The sequence below is a fragment of the Hemibagrus wyckioides genome, linkage group LG22, assembly GCF_019097595.1.
Source record: "Hemibagrus wyckioides isolate EC202008001 linkage group LG22, SWU_Hwy_1.0, whole genome shotgun sequence".
Lineage (NCBI taxonomy): Eukaryota > Metazoa > Chordata > Actinopteri > Siluriformes > Bagridae > Hemibagrus > Hemibagrus wyckioides.
Window position 1 is genome coordinate 20,426,369 of NC_080731.1, and position 20,641 is coordinate 20,447,009.

Consider the following 20,641-nt stretch of genomic DNA (forward strand, 5'->3'; position numbering starts at 1 on the left):
GCCTCAGTAATGCGGTGGTATCTGGCCTTTAATGGTGCCTCTTTATAAACAGGAAGTTGTAAGCAGCTGCCATTGCTTCATCGTTTTTTATGTTCAAGCTCTTGTTCATGACCCTAGTTTATTCTGTGTTCTGTTATTTCATGCAGCAGGATGACTAAATGTATGTCAATGATTTTTTTTCCACAGTATCTGATTCTTTCATTAAGTCACTGGAAAGGAGAATAGTCAGTTTCCTTTCAGAGCTGGAAAAAAGGAAAGGAAAAGAGAACTGGGTTGTTGCTCAGGCACTTTCTGGTCGTTTTGTTGCTGAAGGCAGTTCATTCAGGTAAATAAATATATCAGGTGTAGCTTATTTGAATTAAACTTATAATAATAAATAACAATAAGTAAAAGAATGAAATATTTGTGTAAAAATTGGTTTGTTTTTCAGGCATGTGCTGTGGGTTCATCTGGAGGACAGTGTAGCCTTGGCCCTAGCTCACATACTGGCAGTCATTGATGGAGACAATAACCTAGATAATCTGATCAATGATCAGCTGCTGGAGAAGACTGACTTCTGGCTGAATGTATTTCAGGAGGATCAGTGGGATCTGCTGCACATTCCAGTCACTACGTCAGTATTCAGTGTTATTCTTAATAGAGGGAAAATGTGCTTTCTTTAAATACTTTAAGTTTAAATTTGAGATGGTCCTCAGGAAGTGAAAGCTGAAAAAAAAACATATCATCTTATTTTCATCATTCAATTATAAAAGATTATTTTCTGAACTCCCATGGTTATGTGTGTGTATTGTATATGTATTTATAAATGCATTAAATACAGAACAACCATAACATTAATGTCAAATACAGTATTTGACCCTTGGGCCACCAAAACAGCCCTGAGTTGTTGAGGCATGGACTCCACTGAAGGTGTGCTGTAGTATCTGGCACTGAGACATTAGCAGCAGATCCTTTAAGTTCTGTAAGTTGTGATGTGGAACCTCCATGAATCAGATTTATTTGTCCAGCAAATCCCACAGATGCTGGATCAGTTTGAGATCTGGGTTAATTTAGAGGCCAAGACAGCACCTTGATCTCTTGGTCATTTGCCTCAAACTGTTCCTGAATGGTTTTTGCTGTGTGTCAGGAAGCATCATCCAGATGAAAGAGACCATGAACTCCAGGACTCAAGGTTTCCCAGCAGAACATTGCCCAGAGCATCACACTGCCTCCACCAGCTTGCCTTCTTCCCATGAATCCACAAAATGTGATTCATTATACCAGGCCTCCTTCCTCCATTGCTCTATGGTCCAGTTCTGATGCTCACATGTCCAGTGTAGGAGCTTAGGGTGGTGTACAGGAGTCAGCATGGTCAGGAGCTGTGATGCTCTGTGTGATCTGACTCTTTTCTATTAGAGACACTTTTGTAATAGTTTGTGCTTCAGTAGCTCTTCTGTGGAAATGGAGCAGATAGACTAGCCTTCACTCCTCACACATCAGTGGGTCTTGGGTGTTCATGATCCTGACACTGTGCTCATTAGTGTTACTCACTTCACCTGACAGTGGGTTTAATGCTATGGTTGATTGATGTATATGTTTTATATGTTTTCAATGCCTTACTTTAATTTAGATTTTTTTTATCATTTTGAGAATTTTAATATATTTTTCCTGCTCCATTTTCCAGCTATCATGGGCAGGTATGTGTTCTGTCAACAAGTGGAGACCAGACAAAGTCATGGACTTGTCATTTCCCATTTAGCTGGGCTTTAAAAGAGAGATTTGAGGAGATTTGGTCAGGTGTCATTAATCTGGAAGGTAATGCATGCACATGATGTTTGAGCTGTCTGAAAGTTGAACTGATGTTTGTTCTTTACATTACTATACAATACAAAAATTCTATACAGTCTTTAAAATGACAGAATACTACTTACATTACTTACATTGCTAATTACATTGGTCCAAGTTCAAGACATACATGCAGGGCTGTGTGGATGCTAATGTGGATTTATTAAACAAAACATAATAAGAGAGAAGCACAATTTGCACAAATAAATCTAAATACAAAACTAATCATGGTGAGACATAACATGTATATGTAAAAGCAAGAATAGATATACTGGTGTAACTGCAAGTTTGGAGCAAGGCTTCACAGTGAGAGTACATAGCTGTATACACACATACACACACACATACACACACACACACACACACACACACTCTCTTTGATCTTAGCTGATGTGGTGCACAGCAACAAGGGCGTGGCTGGAGGATTGTGAACTGTCAAGAGTAACCAATAGCTGAGACCGATTAGTAAGCTGTCCATGTGGTTGTGCAACAATGACAGAACTCTGCTGATAACAGTATAGAGTCCATTCAGAAACTATTGGAACAGCAAAGCCAAATCATAGATTGAAGACTTCTGGGTCAAGCGATATGACAATAGAGCTAACAATTTCAGGTTTTATTTCCTGCTATTTTTATGTAGATATGTGTAGCAACACAGAACACAACACATTTTGTATTATGTATTTTTAGCTATTTTGAAGCTAGAGTGAAAAGATAGAAAACTCCAATTTCCAAACATGAAAAAACTTAACAGAATATAAAAATAACAGTCTGGTGATGTCACTGAGTCACAGGCATGAGGCAGTGTTTGCGATCAAGGGACATGAAATTAAAAGGAAAGTTTTAGTTACTTAATCTTATCAGACTTATCTGTTCTTATACTTCTGTTCACCTAAAGTAAGCAAAAATATTTTTTTCAACACAAGTGTGTGAGGTGGAATCAGAGGCGATAGACGCTGAATCCATTTGCAGATATTTACTAAATGAAAGTGTCCAAACAGACATCCAAAACAGCAAGCAGAGAAATTGTAGGGCAAACAAATCCAAAGAACAGGTAACAATACTTCACACTGAAAGAAAAAACACACAATGGCAGGGAATACAAAACAACGGCTTGGAATTTCATTATGAACTAACAATACTTTGTGTCTGAGTTAGCGTGAGCATGGTATTTATGTCCATGAAACTGGAAGAGTGACGTAGATGATGATGTTACAAAGTGTAATTCAAGAGCATGATGAAGAAGTAGGTATGAAAACTGCCTGTGACTTGGACAGCCATGATACATGTCTTTCATTCCCTTGAGAGATAGTAGGTCCATTTGAGCCATGCCAGAGGCTTGGTGGCAATGTGGTGCAGAGCAGAATAAGTACCTTATTATAGGCTTTGTAGGTTTTAGACCTGATGTGGGCAGCTACAGGAAGTCAGTGATGGGGTGGTGTGGGAGAATGTGCACTGACCCTTGGACATTCCAATACTTTTGGAGGACTATGTATGTATGTATGTATGTACGTGTTTACTCAGTCATATATATACTTCTAGGACCATGTGTTAAGCCTTCCAAGAGGCACTGTGAGAAGTTTGAAGAACTGATACCGCTCCCCTGGATTAAAAACATCACACAAGGCCATAAGCTGTTTGCTCTGTTTTCTGAAGATCTTGTAAACATCTCAATGCCATCGTATCCACATGAGCTAAATAAGGTAGGTGAAAAAGAAAACTGCTAGACATCTTAATAAATAATTATTGGATTTCTCCCGTGGTCACGAGAAAAATCAGGAGCATTACAGTAAATTCTATTGTTGAGTCATTGGTTTAATGTTGCATAATGATTTATTAATTGTTGCTTGTTCAGACCAAAGTTCATTGTGTAACAATGTAAGAAAAAGTAACATGGTTCGATTAACCAAATAAATTAATAAACTCTACAACAACAATGTAATATGGTTATATATCATACATTATACATTAATGGAAATTTGTAAACCTATGGACAAATGTGTGCTTGTTCTGTCCTGCAGTCTTTTTCAGATACACTCACTAGACTCACACCACGTGTCTATCACAGTTTAACGGGAAATGATCCTGGCTCTGTTCCTCTGCCATGGCTGTATGTAGTTAATAAATATATGCATGACAACCATCAGCTTTTGTACAGTTTATTTTCCCAAAACAAGGATGTGGTCACTGCAGGGGAAGCAACTGAGGTAGGATTTATTTTTGTTTCAATTTTGCCATTCATCCCTCATCAACAGAAGAACACAATTAAAGTCATAGACAATACACTGGACTTCAGGAATGAGGATATATTAATATATTGTTATTTTAAGGCACTCAGCCAGGTACTTCAGGACCTTCAGCCAAAAGAAAGTGAGCTGAAAGACTTTGTCAGCTGCCAGGACTGGCTAAAGAAAGTGAAGTCCCTGTCTGTGACTGTTGACTTGATCTGTTCAGAGGACTCACTGGTGGCACTCCATGCTGAAAATGCAGAAATACTAATCACAAAAATCAGGTGTGTCCTGCAAATTCACTTAATGCTAAAAGACAAATTAAAGACACTTAGGGTTAAGCAGCCATGTAACTCGACTCTAAATGCAAACAATATTGTAGTGTCTCAGCTTTCCAACTTAAGTCAGTATCTTTCAGTCAGTATTAATTATTTAGAATAGCATCATGTGATAAGTTCATGGTGTGAGGACTGTACCGTTTGACCTGTTATAAGGGTTTAAATTCTTTAACTTCTTTAAAAAGTAACATCTCAAGCAACACCTAAAATATTGTATAGTAGTAGTAGAAGTTTCAGAGGTTTACGGCAACAAATAAAAACAAGCTCACTGAAACAGGTTTCATATTTTAGACTTATTTGGCAAAGTACCCGGATAATCTATCTTCTAATGGACCACCTCCTACAAAACGAGCAGGAAATGGAAAAAAAACTACTGACCTTTCTTGTAAGAAATCTGTTGTTTGCATGGAAGGTAGGATAATTATTTCCATCTTTTTTAAGTTCAATAAATCATTATGAATTATGAATTATCTTCCTGTAAATAACACTTGATTTCTTTGTACAGAAACTAAACTCAGAAGAAGGAAAACAGATGGAATTTGTGATTGATCATGTCATCGCGACTCTGGCTAAATGTAGCAAGAATGCTTGTAATGTGTTCAAGTGAGTCAAATGAGAATGACAACTAAAGTTTCATATTAGCACACACGAACATTATTCATTTTACATTTATAAACTGTAAAATGTAGATCCAGTGATTAAGTGTCTGTGCAACTGAATAGCTTAAATAACTTGAAGCTAAGAGGGAAATGTATAGAGTCTGTACTCTACTAAATCTGTAAATTTGTCCATTTATATCTTTGAATTTATCGTCTTCTCACTAAGTGGTAAGTTTATAAGCATGTTGCACATCAGCATGGCAACCACTGGTACACGTTACATGGAATTAAGGAGACCATTAAAACTACTGATTCACTGGGTGAAGTGAGTAACACTGATTTCGTTACCTGTCATCTGTCAGGGTCTGATACATTACACAGCAAGTGAAAAGTCAGTTCTTGAGGTTGATGTGCTGGAAGCAGGAAAAGTGAGTAAGTGTAAGAATCTGAGTGACTTCAGCAAGGGCCAAGCTGTGATATTTAGATGATTGGGTCAGAGCTTCTCCAAAACAGCAGGTGTAGTTGGGTGTTTGGTTTAGACACAGTTCTCTATAGAAGGACAACCAGTGAACCAGTGTCAGGGGCATGGTTGTGTGAAGAGTAAAGGCTAGCAGTCTGGTCTGATCCCACAGAAGAGCTACCATGTGGACAGCTGGGTGTGTGTGTGTCACTTACATGGGGAAGATATGGCATCAGAACTATTAACTATGGGAAGAAGGCAAGCAGGCAGAGGCAGCGTGATGCTCTGGGCAGTGTTCTGCTGGGAAACCTTGGGTCCTGGAGTTCATGGTCTCTTTCAGCAATATGATGGTCCCTGGCACACTGCAAAAACCATTCAGGAATGGTTTGAAAAACAAATAGTTCAAGGTGTTGACTTGGCCTCCAAATTCCCCAAATCTCAATCTGATCCAGCATCTGTGGGATGTGCTGGACAAACAAGTCTGATCCATGGAAGTTCCACCTCACAACATAAAGGATCTGCTGCTAATGTCTCAGTGCCAGATACCACAGCACACAGCTGTTTTAGCTTTATAAGAAGAAACTATCCAATAGAATTAGAATCAGAAAAGTTTTATCACCAGGTACAGCAAAGGGTTCGCAAAGAGCACTTTACAGTACTAGGAATTTGTCTTGGGGTCAGATGCGACCATATACGCAGATAAGAAATGTGTACACAGTATTAGAATAAACTAGAATAAATTAAATAATACTGTATACAGAAAGAGACTTTGCATGAGAAGTAGTGCAATTTAGAATGTAAAAGTGAAAGTGACTGTCCAAACATCTATACAGATATGAAGTATGTACACAGGAGTGTGTGAGGATAGACTCGATGATGGCAGTGTAGAAGTTCACCAACATCTTCGCAGGGAGAAGAAACTTTTTCAGTTGCCACTCGAAATACATCCTCTGCTGAGCCTTCTTGGTAAGGGAGCTGATGTTCTGCTCCCACTTGAGCTCCTGGGTGATGGTGGTGCCCAGGAAGTGGAAGGACTCAACAGATGTCACCAAAGAGTCACAGAGGATGACAGGGGGAGGGGGCTGGGTCCGTCTTGAAATCCACTGTCATCTCCACTGTCTTGAGAGAGTTGAGCTCCAGGTTGTGCTGCACCATGACACCAGATGGTCCATCTCACTCCTGTAGTCCAACTCATCCCCATTAGAGATGAGGCCAATGAGGGTGGTGTCTTCAGCAAACTTCAGGAGTTTGACACACTGGTGACCAGATGTACAGCTGTTGGTATACAAGGAGAATAGCAGAGGAGAAAGGACACAGCCTTGGGGGGATCCAGTGCTGATGTTCCAGCAGTCAGAGACATGCTTACCCAGCCTCACAAACTGCCATCTCTCTGTCAGGAAGTCCATGATCCAACGGCACATGGAGTCAGGCACATTCAGCTGGGAGAGCTTGTCTCTAAATAGAGCTGGGACAATCGTGTTAAACGCAGAGCTGAAGTCCACAAACAGTATCCTGGCGTAGGATCCTGGGGAGTCTAGATGTCGAAGGATGAAGTGGAGGGCCATGTTCACAGCATTGTCTACAGATCTGTTGGCTCTGTAGGCAAACTGTAGTGGATCCAGGAAAGGACCTGTAATGTCCTTGAGGTAGGACAGCATGAGGCGCTCAAAAGACTTTGTTAGTCGTTCACAGAGTGGGGGGCTCTAGGCTTGTAGTTGGTGATTGCCTTAAGCCCTTTCCAAATAGAGGCAGAGTCGTTGGTTTGGAATTGCTGTTTCATTCTTTAGCTCTTCCCACCTCCTCGCTAAATCTGTACTTAGCCTCCTTGTATTATCCTTTGTCCCCACTTCTGAATGTGGCCTCTTTCTCTGACCTAAGCTGTCTGAGTTTGGCTGTGAACCAGGGTGTGTCATTCTTATAATAGACAGTGTGTGATGAAATGACGCTGTCCTCAGAAGTTAATGTGTCTGTGTACTCATCCAGACTGTTGGTGACAGACCTAAAAACATCCCAGTCTGTACAGTCCAAACACCCCTGAAGTTCCCCTACAGCTTCACTGGTCCACGTCTTTGATGTCCTCACAACAGGTTTGCAGAGTTTTAATTTCTGCCTGTATGCAGGAATCAAATGCACAACGATGTCGTCGGACTGGCCCAGTGCAATGGTCCAGCATGTTCCCCTCTCTGGTCGGGCACATAATAAACCGTTTGTATTTGGGCAGTTTGTGGGACAGATTACCTTTATTAAAGTCTCCTAGGACAATAACCAAGGCGTCCAGGTTTGTCCGTTCCACACGCAGTATCTCATCCGCCAGCATGCACTGCACTTCGGCTGGATGTAGACACCAATGAGAATGAATGAGGAGACTCACAGGGCGAGCAAAAGGGCTTGCAGTTAATGTTGAAGGCCTCCAGGTCTGGGGAACAGAGTTGAGACAGTACTTTCACATCATTGGACCAACTGTTGTTAATATAGATACAGATTCCACCATCTTTTGTTTTGCAATCTATGAAGATTAAATCCACCCAGCTGGGGTAGTAGCCCTGGAATGGGAGCCACCAGAACTGTGGCAGAAAACTGAATAACAACACAAAACAAGGAAAAGTAGAGCACAGTGAAACACCATGACTACCATTAATGTTATGACTTATCAGTATATATGCAATATGCACTGATATGGTAATTAATCTAGGCAGTAGCACATGTCTAAAGCAGGTAACTAGAACACTCACACTGTACAGAACACCTCTCTAGAACATGTTTTAGCCTGAATGTCTGGTAAGGGAGAAGATAGAAAAATCTTTTAATTTTTATGTTGAAAAATGCAACATGGGTAATAGGAGCTGAATTAACAAATGTCAGCTACTAGCTAATATTTGCTACTAGCAAATATTATATTAACTGTTATTAAGGGTTACTGTACTTTCAATTTAATAATTTAAAGTTAAACAGCAACTATAAAATATTTGTGAACTTTTTGTTCTCTTTTATCATCAGAGTCGTATGTGGCTACTGTGATAAAGACTTCACAGAGGACGACACAGCTGAGGTGGAATGTGGACACATGTTTCACATATCTTGTTTAAAGTCACATGAAGACACACAGTGTAGGAAGTGCAAAAAACAGATCAGTCAAGATTACAAACCTTGTGGAGTTGTGGCTAAGTAGGAAAACCTTGATTTACTGTTATTTAAAAAAAATAAATAAATAAAATTTATTATTATTTATTATTAAAGTACAATTCTTTCCCCTTTTACCAGAGACACCTTTCTAAAAGTGAACAGATTTAGAAGAAAGTGCAATTCCTTCTTCGTGGAGTTCATGTGGAACTTCATTAGCAGCAAAGAGCAACTAACTGACAATGTACTGAACAAACTCATGGACTATGTAAGCTGTAGCCCATCTACAGAAGGTAATTATGGAATGTAATTTGAATTATTCAGTATTTTATATTAAATTAAGTCCTGAAATACACAAGATTGAGAATAATTCCAGAATATATGATTCAATTAGAAAAAACCTTTTTATAAAGTTGTAGTAGTGAAACTGGTCTACAGAACTACACTACAAAAAGAAAATATTTGATGTTTGGTACTGCATGTCCAAGTAAACGGTATTAAAATTAATATAAAAATGAACATCCTTATCATATAACACAGCTTCCAGTGAGAGGTCCACATTACAGCAGTACATGAACCCAGACCCGGCTGTCCAGTCTCTCGTACTCAAGATCCTACTGAAATGCGGGTATTGTGTTCATTTGTTCATTTCTTTGCTCTTAGAAAAGTTTATGTTTATCATTAGAGATTAAAAGTAAAAGTGATGCACTGGATCTAATAATTGTGAATACTGACTTCTAGTGAACTGGACTGGAATGGTTTTCTTTAAGTGTATGTATTGTATGTGTAAGTGTATGTCTCCATGATGCTGAACCACTGCCACCTCTCATGCTGTGTACAGAGAGAGAGAGAGAGAGAGAGAGAGAGAGAGAGAGAGAGAGAGAGAGAGAGGGGTGAAGAGCATTTTTTCTGTAGATGCATGTGTTGCAGTCTGTATTGGTATAGCTCAATTATATTGTTTTAGCTTAATATTCTCTCTTTATGTTCTGACTTCTGACCAGTCAGAATCCAGAATCTGGTAGCACTGTGACATTTGTTTTGTCGTTCTATTCTATTGAATTAAAATCACTTAGCTAAAATTAAGAGCTGCCATTTGTTTTCTGGGCAGAATGGAGGAAACAGCACCTCAGCTCCAGAGGTTCATTGAAGAGGCTGTGAAATCAAACGAGAGGAATGCTAATGAAATCTACTTCATGGTGATGCGCAGCATCGAGGTCAGCACTGTCTCTCATAATACTCCATGTCATTATAACAAAAAATATTTTTGCAGCTTTCATACATCTAATTAATCTCTTTAAAGAGCAAGTAGAAAGGTCAAGAACATTAGTGTAAAAGATTTTTTAGACCAACAAAACTAATATTTTTACATAAATAACAATGTGCATGGAAGTAACATAAACCCTAATATCATTCCTCTCATGCAGTGCATAGAATAGCACTTGATCCAGCACATCTTGTTATTTTACCATGCCATGTATCAGCGGGAAACATCTAAACATGCCAGTTCACCAAAACACTCTATGCCATGAGATTGAGGGCACTTTATGGGCAGAACTCAACTCTGAAAAAGCTTTGATTTATTAATCTTTTTTATAACTGTACTTATTAAAATGTCCTGCAGGATCACATCCACTTTTCCAGTCAAGGATCTCTTATCAACAAGGCAAGTGAATGTCTTCGTACCTGTGTGTTGAACAAATCTGACCAGAACATGATTTCTGAGGATCTCCACACCATCGCAAAGCTGCGGTTTGCCATCACGGTTGCCTCTGAGGCCATCAGGAGTGTACTGACTGAAGGTCCATCAAAATTTTTACTTTCACATTTTATACTCTATATATTCATCTTTTAAATGTGAAATTTACTGACCTAAAACACATTAGATATATGAGACTTAGCATTGACCTGGAGGTGATGCAGCATTTTTGCCTTTACTTTTTGGCACACAAAATTAATTTTCACATTAATTAGAAATTCACTGTAATTTGGATTGACCAGTGCTACTGTCCATTGAAATATTAGGGCCTTGCCATTTGTTTTTTAAATGAAACCTAAGGAACTCTTTTGTTGTTGTGTTGCAGTCTTATGCTTATGGGACAGATGTGAATGCAGTTAGAGGGGTTTATTAAGCAGTCGGAATAGAAATTCAATATGTTAGGCAAGTTTATAGTCGAAACACAGGCAGCGGTCTGGGGATCAGGACGCAGGACTAACCGATTGAGCCACCACTGCCCTAAAGAAAGATGACAGAAGAATCTTTCATACTGAGGAGTATAGAACTCTGAGGTGCAAAGAACACACTCAACACAATGGAGATAATGCTTAAGGCTGAAATAAGAGAAAAACATGAATAATGGTGAAACATCGTGAATGAAGGACCGACATGTAAACATCATGAGTAAACAAAAATCAAATTAAGTTGATCCGAAATTATTAAATCATCTATCTTTTATCACATAGACATACAAAAACATTTAAAAAAAAATAAAATAAAAAAAAACCTTAGTGTGATATTTCAGTTTTTACTTTTAATAAATTTAATAAAATGTGTAGAGTCTAGAATGATGTACAAAAATAAATAAATAAAATATCATAAGGCTGCAACATAACAAAATACAGAAGAGGTCTGAATACTTTCTAATGCACTGTAAATTTAGTACACTATTATTTTTTAAACTCTAAAGCTCATATAATTCAATACATTTCAACAGACCAAACCAACCAGCTTTTTGTAGCCCAGTAGAGATGTACAACTCTTTAGGACTATTGAAGACTTATTTAAAATAATTACAGTAGAAAATAAATATCGGGCTTCATACGAGCATGACCTTGTCCTGGTTTTAATTCTAAATCTTTTTTAGAGGTTAAAGGAAAAACCCCTGTAAAATTCTGTATTTCTACTTTAGAGGTCACAGACCATGCTGAAGAGTGCAGACAGCTCTTCCGAAACTTGCAACAGCTTTTGTCTGACACAGACAATCCGTGGATACAGATATTTCTGTTACGCAACATCTGTGAGACGCATGGATTCAGCCTCGTCCATCAGCTGGGACAGAGTGAAAAGTTTCAGTGGACTATACCAAGTCAGGTGTTACAAGAACAGGTAAAAATCTGCATTTTTATTACAAAGCTGTCATTTTATTCTCAATGTAACACACTTTGTGACCCCAGCAGGACATGTCTACACAATCAGTGGATCAGTTCCTGGTCTATGGACAAATGTATGAGAAGATAACTGCCGACTCGTTCAGAGCTCTAGAAGAGCCTTCACACGAGATTGCACAGGTACTGTACATAGATTTAAATAATAATCAGAATTACTAGTTTTATTTATATTGTTTGTGTAGAAAAAAATGGTGATAAAGTTATCTGTAAGAACAAACATTTAATGTGTATGTGCTAATTATATGCTATTTTCTAGCATATAACCTAATATAATTAAGATGTAAAATGGAGATAAATAAATATCATGTAATATTGTAATAAATATCAGGAAATGTCGTCTCATGACACCAGCAACTTTATATAATGATTTATGTGTTTAACAGGAGTTTGATGAAAGCGCTGTGTGTTTCCGAGTGTGTATGGCATTAGCTGCAGTCAGACAGGCCTCACAGAATACAGCCTCAACCAACAGTACAGGCTCTCTGGTGAGATTTCTCCATACAGTTAGAATGATTTTTATTTTACATACATCAGTGCATGATCATTGACTCCTGTGTAATACCTAGATGTTTCTGTTGTGATTAAATTATGCAGATTTACTTGTATTATTTTATGTGGAGGCCTGAAGTTTACACCTTTATTATTAACATAATAAGGTTCTCTAGTTTAGATATATATTGATAATATTGTTGCATGAATATTAGGGGGACCTGCTAATGGGTCTTATACAGTCTTTATCACACACATTTCTCTGTAATTAATTTTAGATCTCCAAGATGCGGATGAAGTCAAACACAGACCCTAGCTGGGGACAGCTTGTTAAAATCTGTGAATCAGTGCTGGAGGATTTCAGTCTGTCTCAGATTATTTTACACACTGCCCTAGTAGCACAAGTTTCTACAGCGCCAGAGATGAAACTGCTGAACGCTCTGTGCTTCAGTCCAGGAAAATGCAAGGTTGGTACTTTACAGAGCTAATTTCATCAGTGGTTTGCAATTGTTTTAAAGTTTTGTGAATATTTACCTGCCAGTGGAAAGACCAGTTCATGAGATCATGTACATGATGGCATTTTGTGAGAAAGTCATTTTCCTTCTACGGTGAGTCCTGTTGTAGAAAACACTACATTTTTGCTAAAAACATTTAGGTTCTATTTAGTTTAGTATTTGTTGGCATTAAATATTAAACTTCCAACTCAATCCAGACAGCAGAATCTGGTATCTTAAAAAAAAACAACAACAGCTGAACACCTCTAACCTCTACCATGAAAACCTAAACTGACTTGTTCTCACTAAAAAAAAAACCTCTTACCCTAACTCTTATACCTGTGCACCCTGTTCTATGAGCATTAAAAACCAGAGGCATGTTATGCTGTATTACTAAAACTAGAGTTTAGTGACAATAAGTCAGCAGTAAAATATATACATGACACAGTGAACAAAGCTAAGTAGTAGGTAATGGGTTCCCTTTTGGTGGGAACTCAACACTGCTTCATGTCTGACGCTATGGGAAAGCTTCATTGAGGAAGTTGTGTCTAAAGCTCTGGTGTGCACACACGAATTTAAAGGCTCGGATAGGACATGTGACAAAAGGAATATGTGCCAGTAAGTCCAGGCATCTAGGGCATCTACAACACATTACTCCGGCTTCTTTGTCTTCAGAAAGCCGTCTGTATATTTGTTGATTGTTTGTCCAGTCTGTCTACACTAGGGAAAAAGATGATATTTAACAGACTAGGAGAAAAAAAAGAAAGACATTATGGCAAGCCATAATTTAAGAATTGTGTGCATCCTGCATGTAGGAAGCCTGTGCACCCCCTAAGTCGTGTAGTCACCTCAGCCCTTGTGGGGAAAGCCTACACAGCAGCAGGCCAAGCTGGTGCGTCCCTGCACACCATGGCGGTCTTGCAGGCCTACCAGGCAGACCTGCTGAAGGAACTTGAATGTGGCAATGGATTTAACCCTAAAACATCTTAGGCCGTTGATCGGCACCAAGAGGGGAAGCACCAATCGGTGGTGATCAGACATTTTATCTCCCTCCTGCAGTGAGCAGCCTGGGCTGTCTTCCATAGAACATGTTCCCCTCCCAGACTGAGAGTCAGGCTTTTACAGACACTATTTTATTGGTCCCAAGAAAGGTTTGGGAGCTGCATCCAATTTTGGACCTGTGGGCTCTGAACTGTGCACAGAAGACATTCAAGTTCAGGATGCTCACAATCAAACTTATTGCATAGCAAATCTGGACTGGTTTGTGACAATAGACCTCAAAGATGCCTATTTTCATTTAGACATTCTGCCAGAACGCAGGAAGTCCCTCAGGTTCACTTTCGGGGGCGAAATATACCAGTATTATGTTCTTTCTTCTTCATAAGCATTTACAAAGTGTATGGATGCTGCCCTGGCATTGCAGCATCTTCAGGGCATCCATGTACTAAATTACCTGGATGACTGACTCATCCTGGCCCAGTCAAAGGCCATGGTGGCCAGTCATTGAGATGCTGTGCTTGCCTATATTTGGTCTCTAGGCCTCAAGTTGAATCCAGAGAAGTGTATACTTTTTCCTTCTCAGAGAACCACCTACTTGGGGGTAGTTTGGGATTCCACCATGATGCAGGCATGTCTGTCTCCTGCTTAGTTGGCTTTCATACTGTTAGCAGTGAAAGCTTTTTGGCTAAGCCAAAGCCTCTCTGTTGCCGAGGTGCAGAGAGTGCTTGGCCTCATGGCAGCAGCAACCAACATAATCCCTTAGGGTCTGCTTCATATGAGACCGTTACAACTCTGGCTCAGGGGTGCAGGCTTTCATCCTCAGAGACATCCCCTCAGTGCCATAAGGGTTATGTGCCATGGGCTTCGTACCCTTCTTATGTGGAAAAGACCCCAGTTCCTGACCTTGGGTCCCGTTGCAAAAACATAGACGCAAAATAATGAATGTCTCTTTTTCTAGCTGGGGAGCAGTCTTGGACAGCCACCCCACCCAGGGTCTCTGGGAGGGCCCGCATCTCCCATGGCACATAAACTGCCTGGAGATGAGGACTGTGTTTCTAGCACTGAAACAGTTTCTCCCACAACTCACTGGCTACCATGTGTTGGTGCACACAGACAGCACTACAGTAGTTTTCTATATCAATCATCAGGGTGTTCTGCCTTTGTTCTCTTTGTCTAGGTTAACCCAGCAGATTTTGCTCTGGGCAGAGACCAGGTTTCTTTAGCTAAGAGCGGTTTTCATCCCAGGAAACATAATTTGGGATGCAGACTTCCTGTCGAGGCAGGTGATGAGGCCCCTGGGTGGTAGTGGAGACTCTGTTAAATGCTAGGGCTCCGAAGTGTATGCTCTGAAGTGGAGGCTTTTTCACCTCTGGTGCACACTGTCAGGACCCAGTTCACTGCCCAGTCGGTACAGTGCAGGAGTTCTTGCAGTCTCGCCTTTCTCAGAACCTGTCCCCCTTTACTTTAAAAGTGTACGTGACCGCCATTACTGCGAACCACAAACTTGTCCTTGGGGCCTCCTTGGGTAGGCACCCTCTGGTCTCTTGGCCATCCTGCAGACCATGCCTCCCCTCCTGGGAACTCTCTGTGGTCCTAGAGAGGCTGTTGGAAGCTCCCTTTGAGCCCATGGAGTAAGCCTCTGAGACGTTTCTGAACCTAAAGACGGCCTTGGCCTCCCTTAGAAAGGTAGAAGATCTGCAGGAGATCCACCCCCTGCTTAGAATGTCTGGCATGTCCAAGGCTATCCTGCACCCCAGGGTGGTATACCTCCCCAAAGTGCCCAGGATGGTGGGTTGTCCGGTCATCTTGCAGGCCTTCTGTCCTCCGGCCAGTGAGTCGCAGGAGAGGCTGCACTTGCTTTGCCCAGTAAGGGCCCTGAGAACTTATGTCCACTGCTCAAGCTTGTGATGTAAGTCTTCCTCCCTGTTCATCTGCTTTGGGAGCCAGAACAAGGGCAATCTGTTCTCCAAGCAGTGCCTGCCACACTTAGTAGTGGAGGCCATTACCCAGGCCTATGAGGCGTGTGGTATTGCTTTGCCTCTAGGTGTTAGAGCTCACTCTACTAGGTGTAGCACTTCATCAACCAGCATGTGCCAGCGTGGGTATTGACTTTCCCATAGCGTCAGTCATGACGCAGTGTTGAGTTTCCTTGATAGGGAACTACACCAGGTTACATATGTAACCTGGTTCAATGAGAGGGGACAATGATGCTGCGTTGCTTGCCACACGGTAGGCTTCCACTCGTGCTTCCTTCAGACAAGTAGAAGCTGGACTAATATGACGTAGATGCCATTATATAGACTTATAGGTGCGTATTCCCGTCATCACATGTCACGGGTTACATACGTGTCACGGGTTAAATACATAACCTGGTGTAGCACATAAGGCTAGCTCATGGACCTAGCTCATGACCATCTGGCCATTTCCACACATATCAAGGTCTGCAGCAGACAGTTCACACAGACAGGATCAACAGAATAACACATTTGCAGGAAAATAAAAAAAAATAAAATGAATGAAATTTCAAATAACTGAATTAAAAGAAACTAGAAACTAATATCATGAGCAGTTCAACTGAAGACCCTGTTAGCAACAGTACAAACTACTTTGCTGTAATTTTGGTGGATTTATAAAACTCGAGATTATTCAAAATTGTCAGACAAATTGAAAATACACATTCCTACATTATTCAGTACAGCTAATGATGATGAAGGTTTCAGGGTGTAAACAGCGGTTGCACAGTGTGGTTATGGTGGAACTTGAACAGCACTGAGGAACACAGCTAGCTCTAAATACTTCTGTAAAGGTTTCTTTGATGATCAAGATTCAAGATTCAAGAAGCTTTATTGTCATTTCCACCACATATATCTGACGCAGTACATAGTGAAATGAAACGTTTCTCCAGGACCTGGTGCTACAGAAACATACAACATTTAGTTTAAACGCAAAAAACTACAACGCAGAGCTAGGACAGAAGTTTGTCCAAGCCACATAAAGTGCAAAGTGTGCAGCTAGAATAGGAATAGGATCATATTCCTTTTCCTCTCAAACACACTTTTCTGTTGTACAGGATTCCTTCATCCCAACTATGCCTAACTCAGTAAATGAAATAAAAGACTGGATTAAAAACTGGGCTGAGGATGCCAAGAAATCAGCAGCTCATGCAGAACATCTGAAAATATGGGGTAAGATTTCTTCCTTCTTTAATTGATTCATCTACATAAATAATGACAAAAGCATTACTTTTCTCTATAAAGTACACTACACTATTTTTATAATGTGTGTACAACTCCCCTTTATGGAGTGGTAGCTGTGTCCTTGTGGACTAGAGTTTTAGTTTAGAGTTTTGGACTAAGTATGGATTAGATTTAGTCACACATAGTAAGAACTCTGCTACTACACCTCTTGATCAGGGGCAGCATCTGTACACACTTTGAGGGCATTGTGAGGGGTCATAAGAGGATGCACATCTAGGGCAAATTTAGTTCACTTTTTGTCTTCATTTTTAAGTGATCTATTTTAAGTATCTATTTTAATCAACTTGGTGTTTGGTGACTTTTGTGGTCTTTCTTGCCTCCATTTCCTGTTTGTTGTTTAATAGACAGGATATCATCAGGATGGGAGTATCTGGTGCTCATGGTGTCATAACTCATTTCTCAGCTTGTTCACACTTCACAATAAATTCCTTTTATAAATGAATTTTCTTTCTCTCCAGTGTGTCGGTGTGGGGAACCTGTTTTAATTGGCAATGTGAGTAGCAGCTTCATCTTTCAATTAATGCTTTTGTATTTGTTCATATTTCAGCTTATACTGTAATAACACCATGGATTCTTGTGTTTGTGTTGAACCTAGTGCGGGGAACCGTGGGTAAAATCAGTGTGTGCTAACTGTGGCAGTGATGTCGGTGGTGGGGGACACAAACCAGTAGAAGGTTTCACAGAGTTTAAGTAAGTGTTAAATGCCTACATGTAAAGAGCTTCAGCATGCTTAATACCAGAATTGTTCAACATACACATGATGTTCACCTAATGCCATGTGCCATATGTGATAAATGCCGTAGGTTTTTCCATTCTTAGTTATTTTTTTATTAACAAGAAGAAAAAGAAGTTGCATTTTATGAGTGAATGCATCTTTTGATTTTTAGTCATTATATCATTAATAGAAAGGGCTACTTGTTGTAATAATACTTGTTGTAATTTACTTGTTGAAATAAGTAATGCACAGGGCAGCGGAAGAGGTCACAACCTTGGGGATCCTAGCAGTCGGAAGGAGCAGGTTGGAGAGAGGGGTCTTTATGGTGCTAACCTTCACTTGGTGCGAGTTTTAATACACTCCTCTATGATCTGGGGTACGACTGAACACACTGAGGTATGTTCCTAAAAAAATTTTTTAAATATTCCACTGTCTACTAGCATGTTTGACAAAATAACTAAGTAGGATGTGTAGAGGCTGAGAACATTAGCAGGTGAAACATTTAGCTAATGTAATGTTTAATTTAGTAGTGCCTGTAGTTTTAACAGGAAGTGTTGAACTATGTGATGTTCTTGTGTCTGTGTTGCTCAGGAGGTTCAGAATCTCACTGAGATGCCACAAGGAGCACACGATGTCAGGAAGCACCTCCTTGATCACCTCCAGAAGGACATTGAGCTGCTCGCCCAAGCTTTAGGAAAGAGTGAGCAAGATGCTGAGATGACCGTCCACTTGTTTCTGAAGTTCATCTTGGAGAGCTCCTCTGGTAATATCTCTGCTCTCCATTAATTTGTTAATGAAAATAATTGTATCAGTGCCAGTTAGGAGAAATCTCCCTTCCTACACAGCAGGAAAACTATTTACAGTATCTCACAAAAGTGAGTACACCCCTCACATTTTTGTAAATATTTTATTATATCTTTTTATGAGACAACACTGAAGAAATGCCCCTCTGCTCCAATGTACAGTAGTGAGTGTCCAGCCTGTATAACAGTGTAAATTTGCTGTTCCCTCACAATAACTCAACACACAGCCATTAATGTCTAAACTGTTGGCAACAAAAGTGACTACACCCTTAAGTGGAAATGTCCAAAATGGGCCCAATTAACCATTTACCCTCCCCGGTGTCATGTGACTCGTTAGTGTTACAAGGTCTCAGGTGTGAATGGGGAGCAGGTGTGTTAAATTTGGTGTTATCGCTCTCACACTCTCTCATACTGGTCACTGGAAGTTCAACATGGCACCTCATGGCAAAGAACTCTCTGAGGATCTGAAAAAAAGAATTGTTGCTCTACATAAAGATGGCCTAGGCTATAAGGAGATTGCCGAGACCCTGAAACTGAGCTTCAGCACGGTGGGCAAGACCATACAGTGGTTTTACAGGACAGGTTCCACTCAGAACAGGCCTCACCATGGTCCACCAAAGAAGTTGAGTGCACGTGCTCAGCGTCATATCCGGAGGTCGTCTTTGGGAAATAGACGTATGAGTGCTGCCAGCATTGCTGCAGAGGTTGAAGGGGTGGGGGGTCAGCCGGTCAGTGCTCAGACCATACGCCACACACTGCATCAAATTGGTCTGCATGGCTGTCATCCCAGAAGGAAAGATGATCTACTAAACATGATGCACAAGAAAGCCTGGATACAGTTTGCTGAAGACAAGCAGACTAAGGACATGGATTACCAGAACCATGTCCTGTGGTCCGATGAGACCAGGATAAACTTATTTTATCTAAGATACAAGTGTATCTTGCCTACAGTCAAGCATGGTGGTGGGAGTGTCATGGTCTGGGCCTGCATGAGTGCTGCCGGCACTGGGGAGCTACAGTTCATTGAGGGAACCATGAATGCCAACATGTACTGTGACATACTGAAGCAGAGCATGATCCCCTCCCTTCAGAAACTGGGCCACAGGGCAGTATTCCAACATGATAACGACCCCAAACACACCTCCAAGACGATCACTGCCTTGATAAAGAAGCTGAGGGTAAAGGTGATGGACTGGCCAAGCATGTCTCCAGACCTAAACCCTATTGAGCATCTGTGGGGCCTCAAACGGAAGGTGGGGGAGCGCAAGGTCTCTAACATCCACCAGCTCTGTGATGTCATCATGGAGGAGTGGAAGAGGACTCCAGTGGCAACCTGTGAAGCTCTGGTGAACTCCATGGCCAAAGGGTTAAGGCAGTGCTGGAAAATGGTGGCCACACAAAATATTGACACTTTGGGCCCAATTTGGACATTTCCACTTAGGGGTGTAGTCACTTTTGTTGCCAACAGTTTAGACATTAATGGCTGTGTGTTGAGTTATTTTGAGGAGACAGCAAATTTACACTGTTATACAGGCTGGATACTCACTACTGTACATTGGAGCAGAGTGGCATTTCTTCAGTGTTGTCAGATGAAAAGATATAATAAAATATTTACAAAAAAGGCGACAGAAAACGACACAGAAAAATTAAGTATCTGTACAAAGTATTTGTGTTGAGAAGAAACTTTGTGATGAAGCAGACTTCAGAGAAACCCTACATTGGCCTGTAGTTCTGCAGGAGAAGCACATCTGAGATGGGGTTTTTCATTAGCATTTACAGTAGACCACTGCCGTTAAACATAAAAGAAGAAGGATTTTTAGCTGTAACAGGCTGTAGTATGGTAACAGTAATCTTTTCAGATACATATGTACATGCAAATTACTGACATGGTGAATTTTGATGGCTCTTATTATATCCCACATATACACCGATCAGCCATAACTTTGTGAGCAGTGCCAGGTGAGGTGAATAAGACTGATGATCTCCTCATCATGGCACCTGTTAGTGGGTGGGATATATTAGGCAGCAAATGAACATTTTGTCCTCAAGTTGATGTGTTAGAAGCAGGAAAAATGGACAAGAGTAAGGATTTGAGAAAGTTTGACCACTGGATCAGAGCATCTCCAAAACTGCAGCTCTTGTGGGGTGTT

At 40.5% G+C, this 20,641-nt stretch overlaps 1 protein-coding gene across 1 annotated transcript in view; it reads left to right on the plus strand.

The window, feature by feature from the left end:
* Positions 1-20,641, plus strand: part of LOC131343381 (E3 ubiquitin-protein ligase rnf213-alpha-like) — a 96,828-nt gene that overhangs the window by 68,741 nt on the left and 7,446 nt on the right. The window contains exons 39-60 of the mRNA XM_058375029.1: positions 187-325; positions 431-613; positions 1,664-1,794; positions 3,367-3,527; positions 3,846-4,031; positions 4,155-4,336; positions 4,682-4,802; positions 4,896-4,993; positions 8,447-8,614; positions 8,711-8,862; positions 9,110-9,197; positions 9,678-9,783; positions 10,191-10,368; positions 11,476-11,672; positions 11,741-11,854; positions 12,118-12,219; positions 12,502-12,690; positions 16,787-16,901; positions 17,432-17,466; positions 17,569-17,663; positions 17,931-18,084; positions 18,280-18,451. Coding sequence (XP_058231012.1) covers positions 187-325; positions 431-613; positions 1,664-1,794; positions 3,367-3,527; positions 3,846-4,031; positions 4,155-4,336; positions 4,682-4,802; positions 4,896-4,993; positions 8,447-8,614; positions 8,711-8,862; positions 9,110-9,197; positions 9,678-9,783; positions 10,191-10,368; positions 11,476-11,672; positions 11,741-11,854; positions 12,118-12,219; positions 12,502-12,690; positions 16,787-16,901; positions 17,432-17,466; positions 17,569-17,663; positions 17,931-18,084; positions 18,280-18,451 — 3,066 coding nt within the window. The remainder of the gene's footprint in view (positions 1-186; positions 326-430; positions 614-1,663; positions 1,795-3,366; positions 3,528-3,845; positions 4,032-4,154; positions 4,337-4,681; positions 4,803-4,895; positions 4,994-8,446; positions 8,615-8,710; positions 8,863-9,109; positions 9,198-9,677; positions 9,784-10,190; positions 10,369-11,475; positions 11,673-11,740; positions 11,855-12,117; positions 12,220-12,501; positions 12,691-16,786; positions 16,902-17,431; positions 17,467-17,568; positions 17,664-17,930; positions 18,085-18,279; positions 18,452-20,641) is intronic.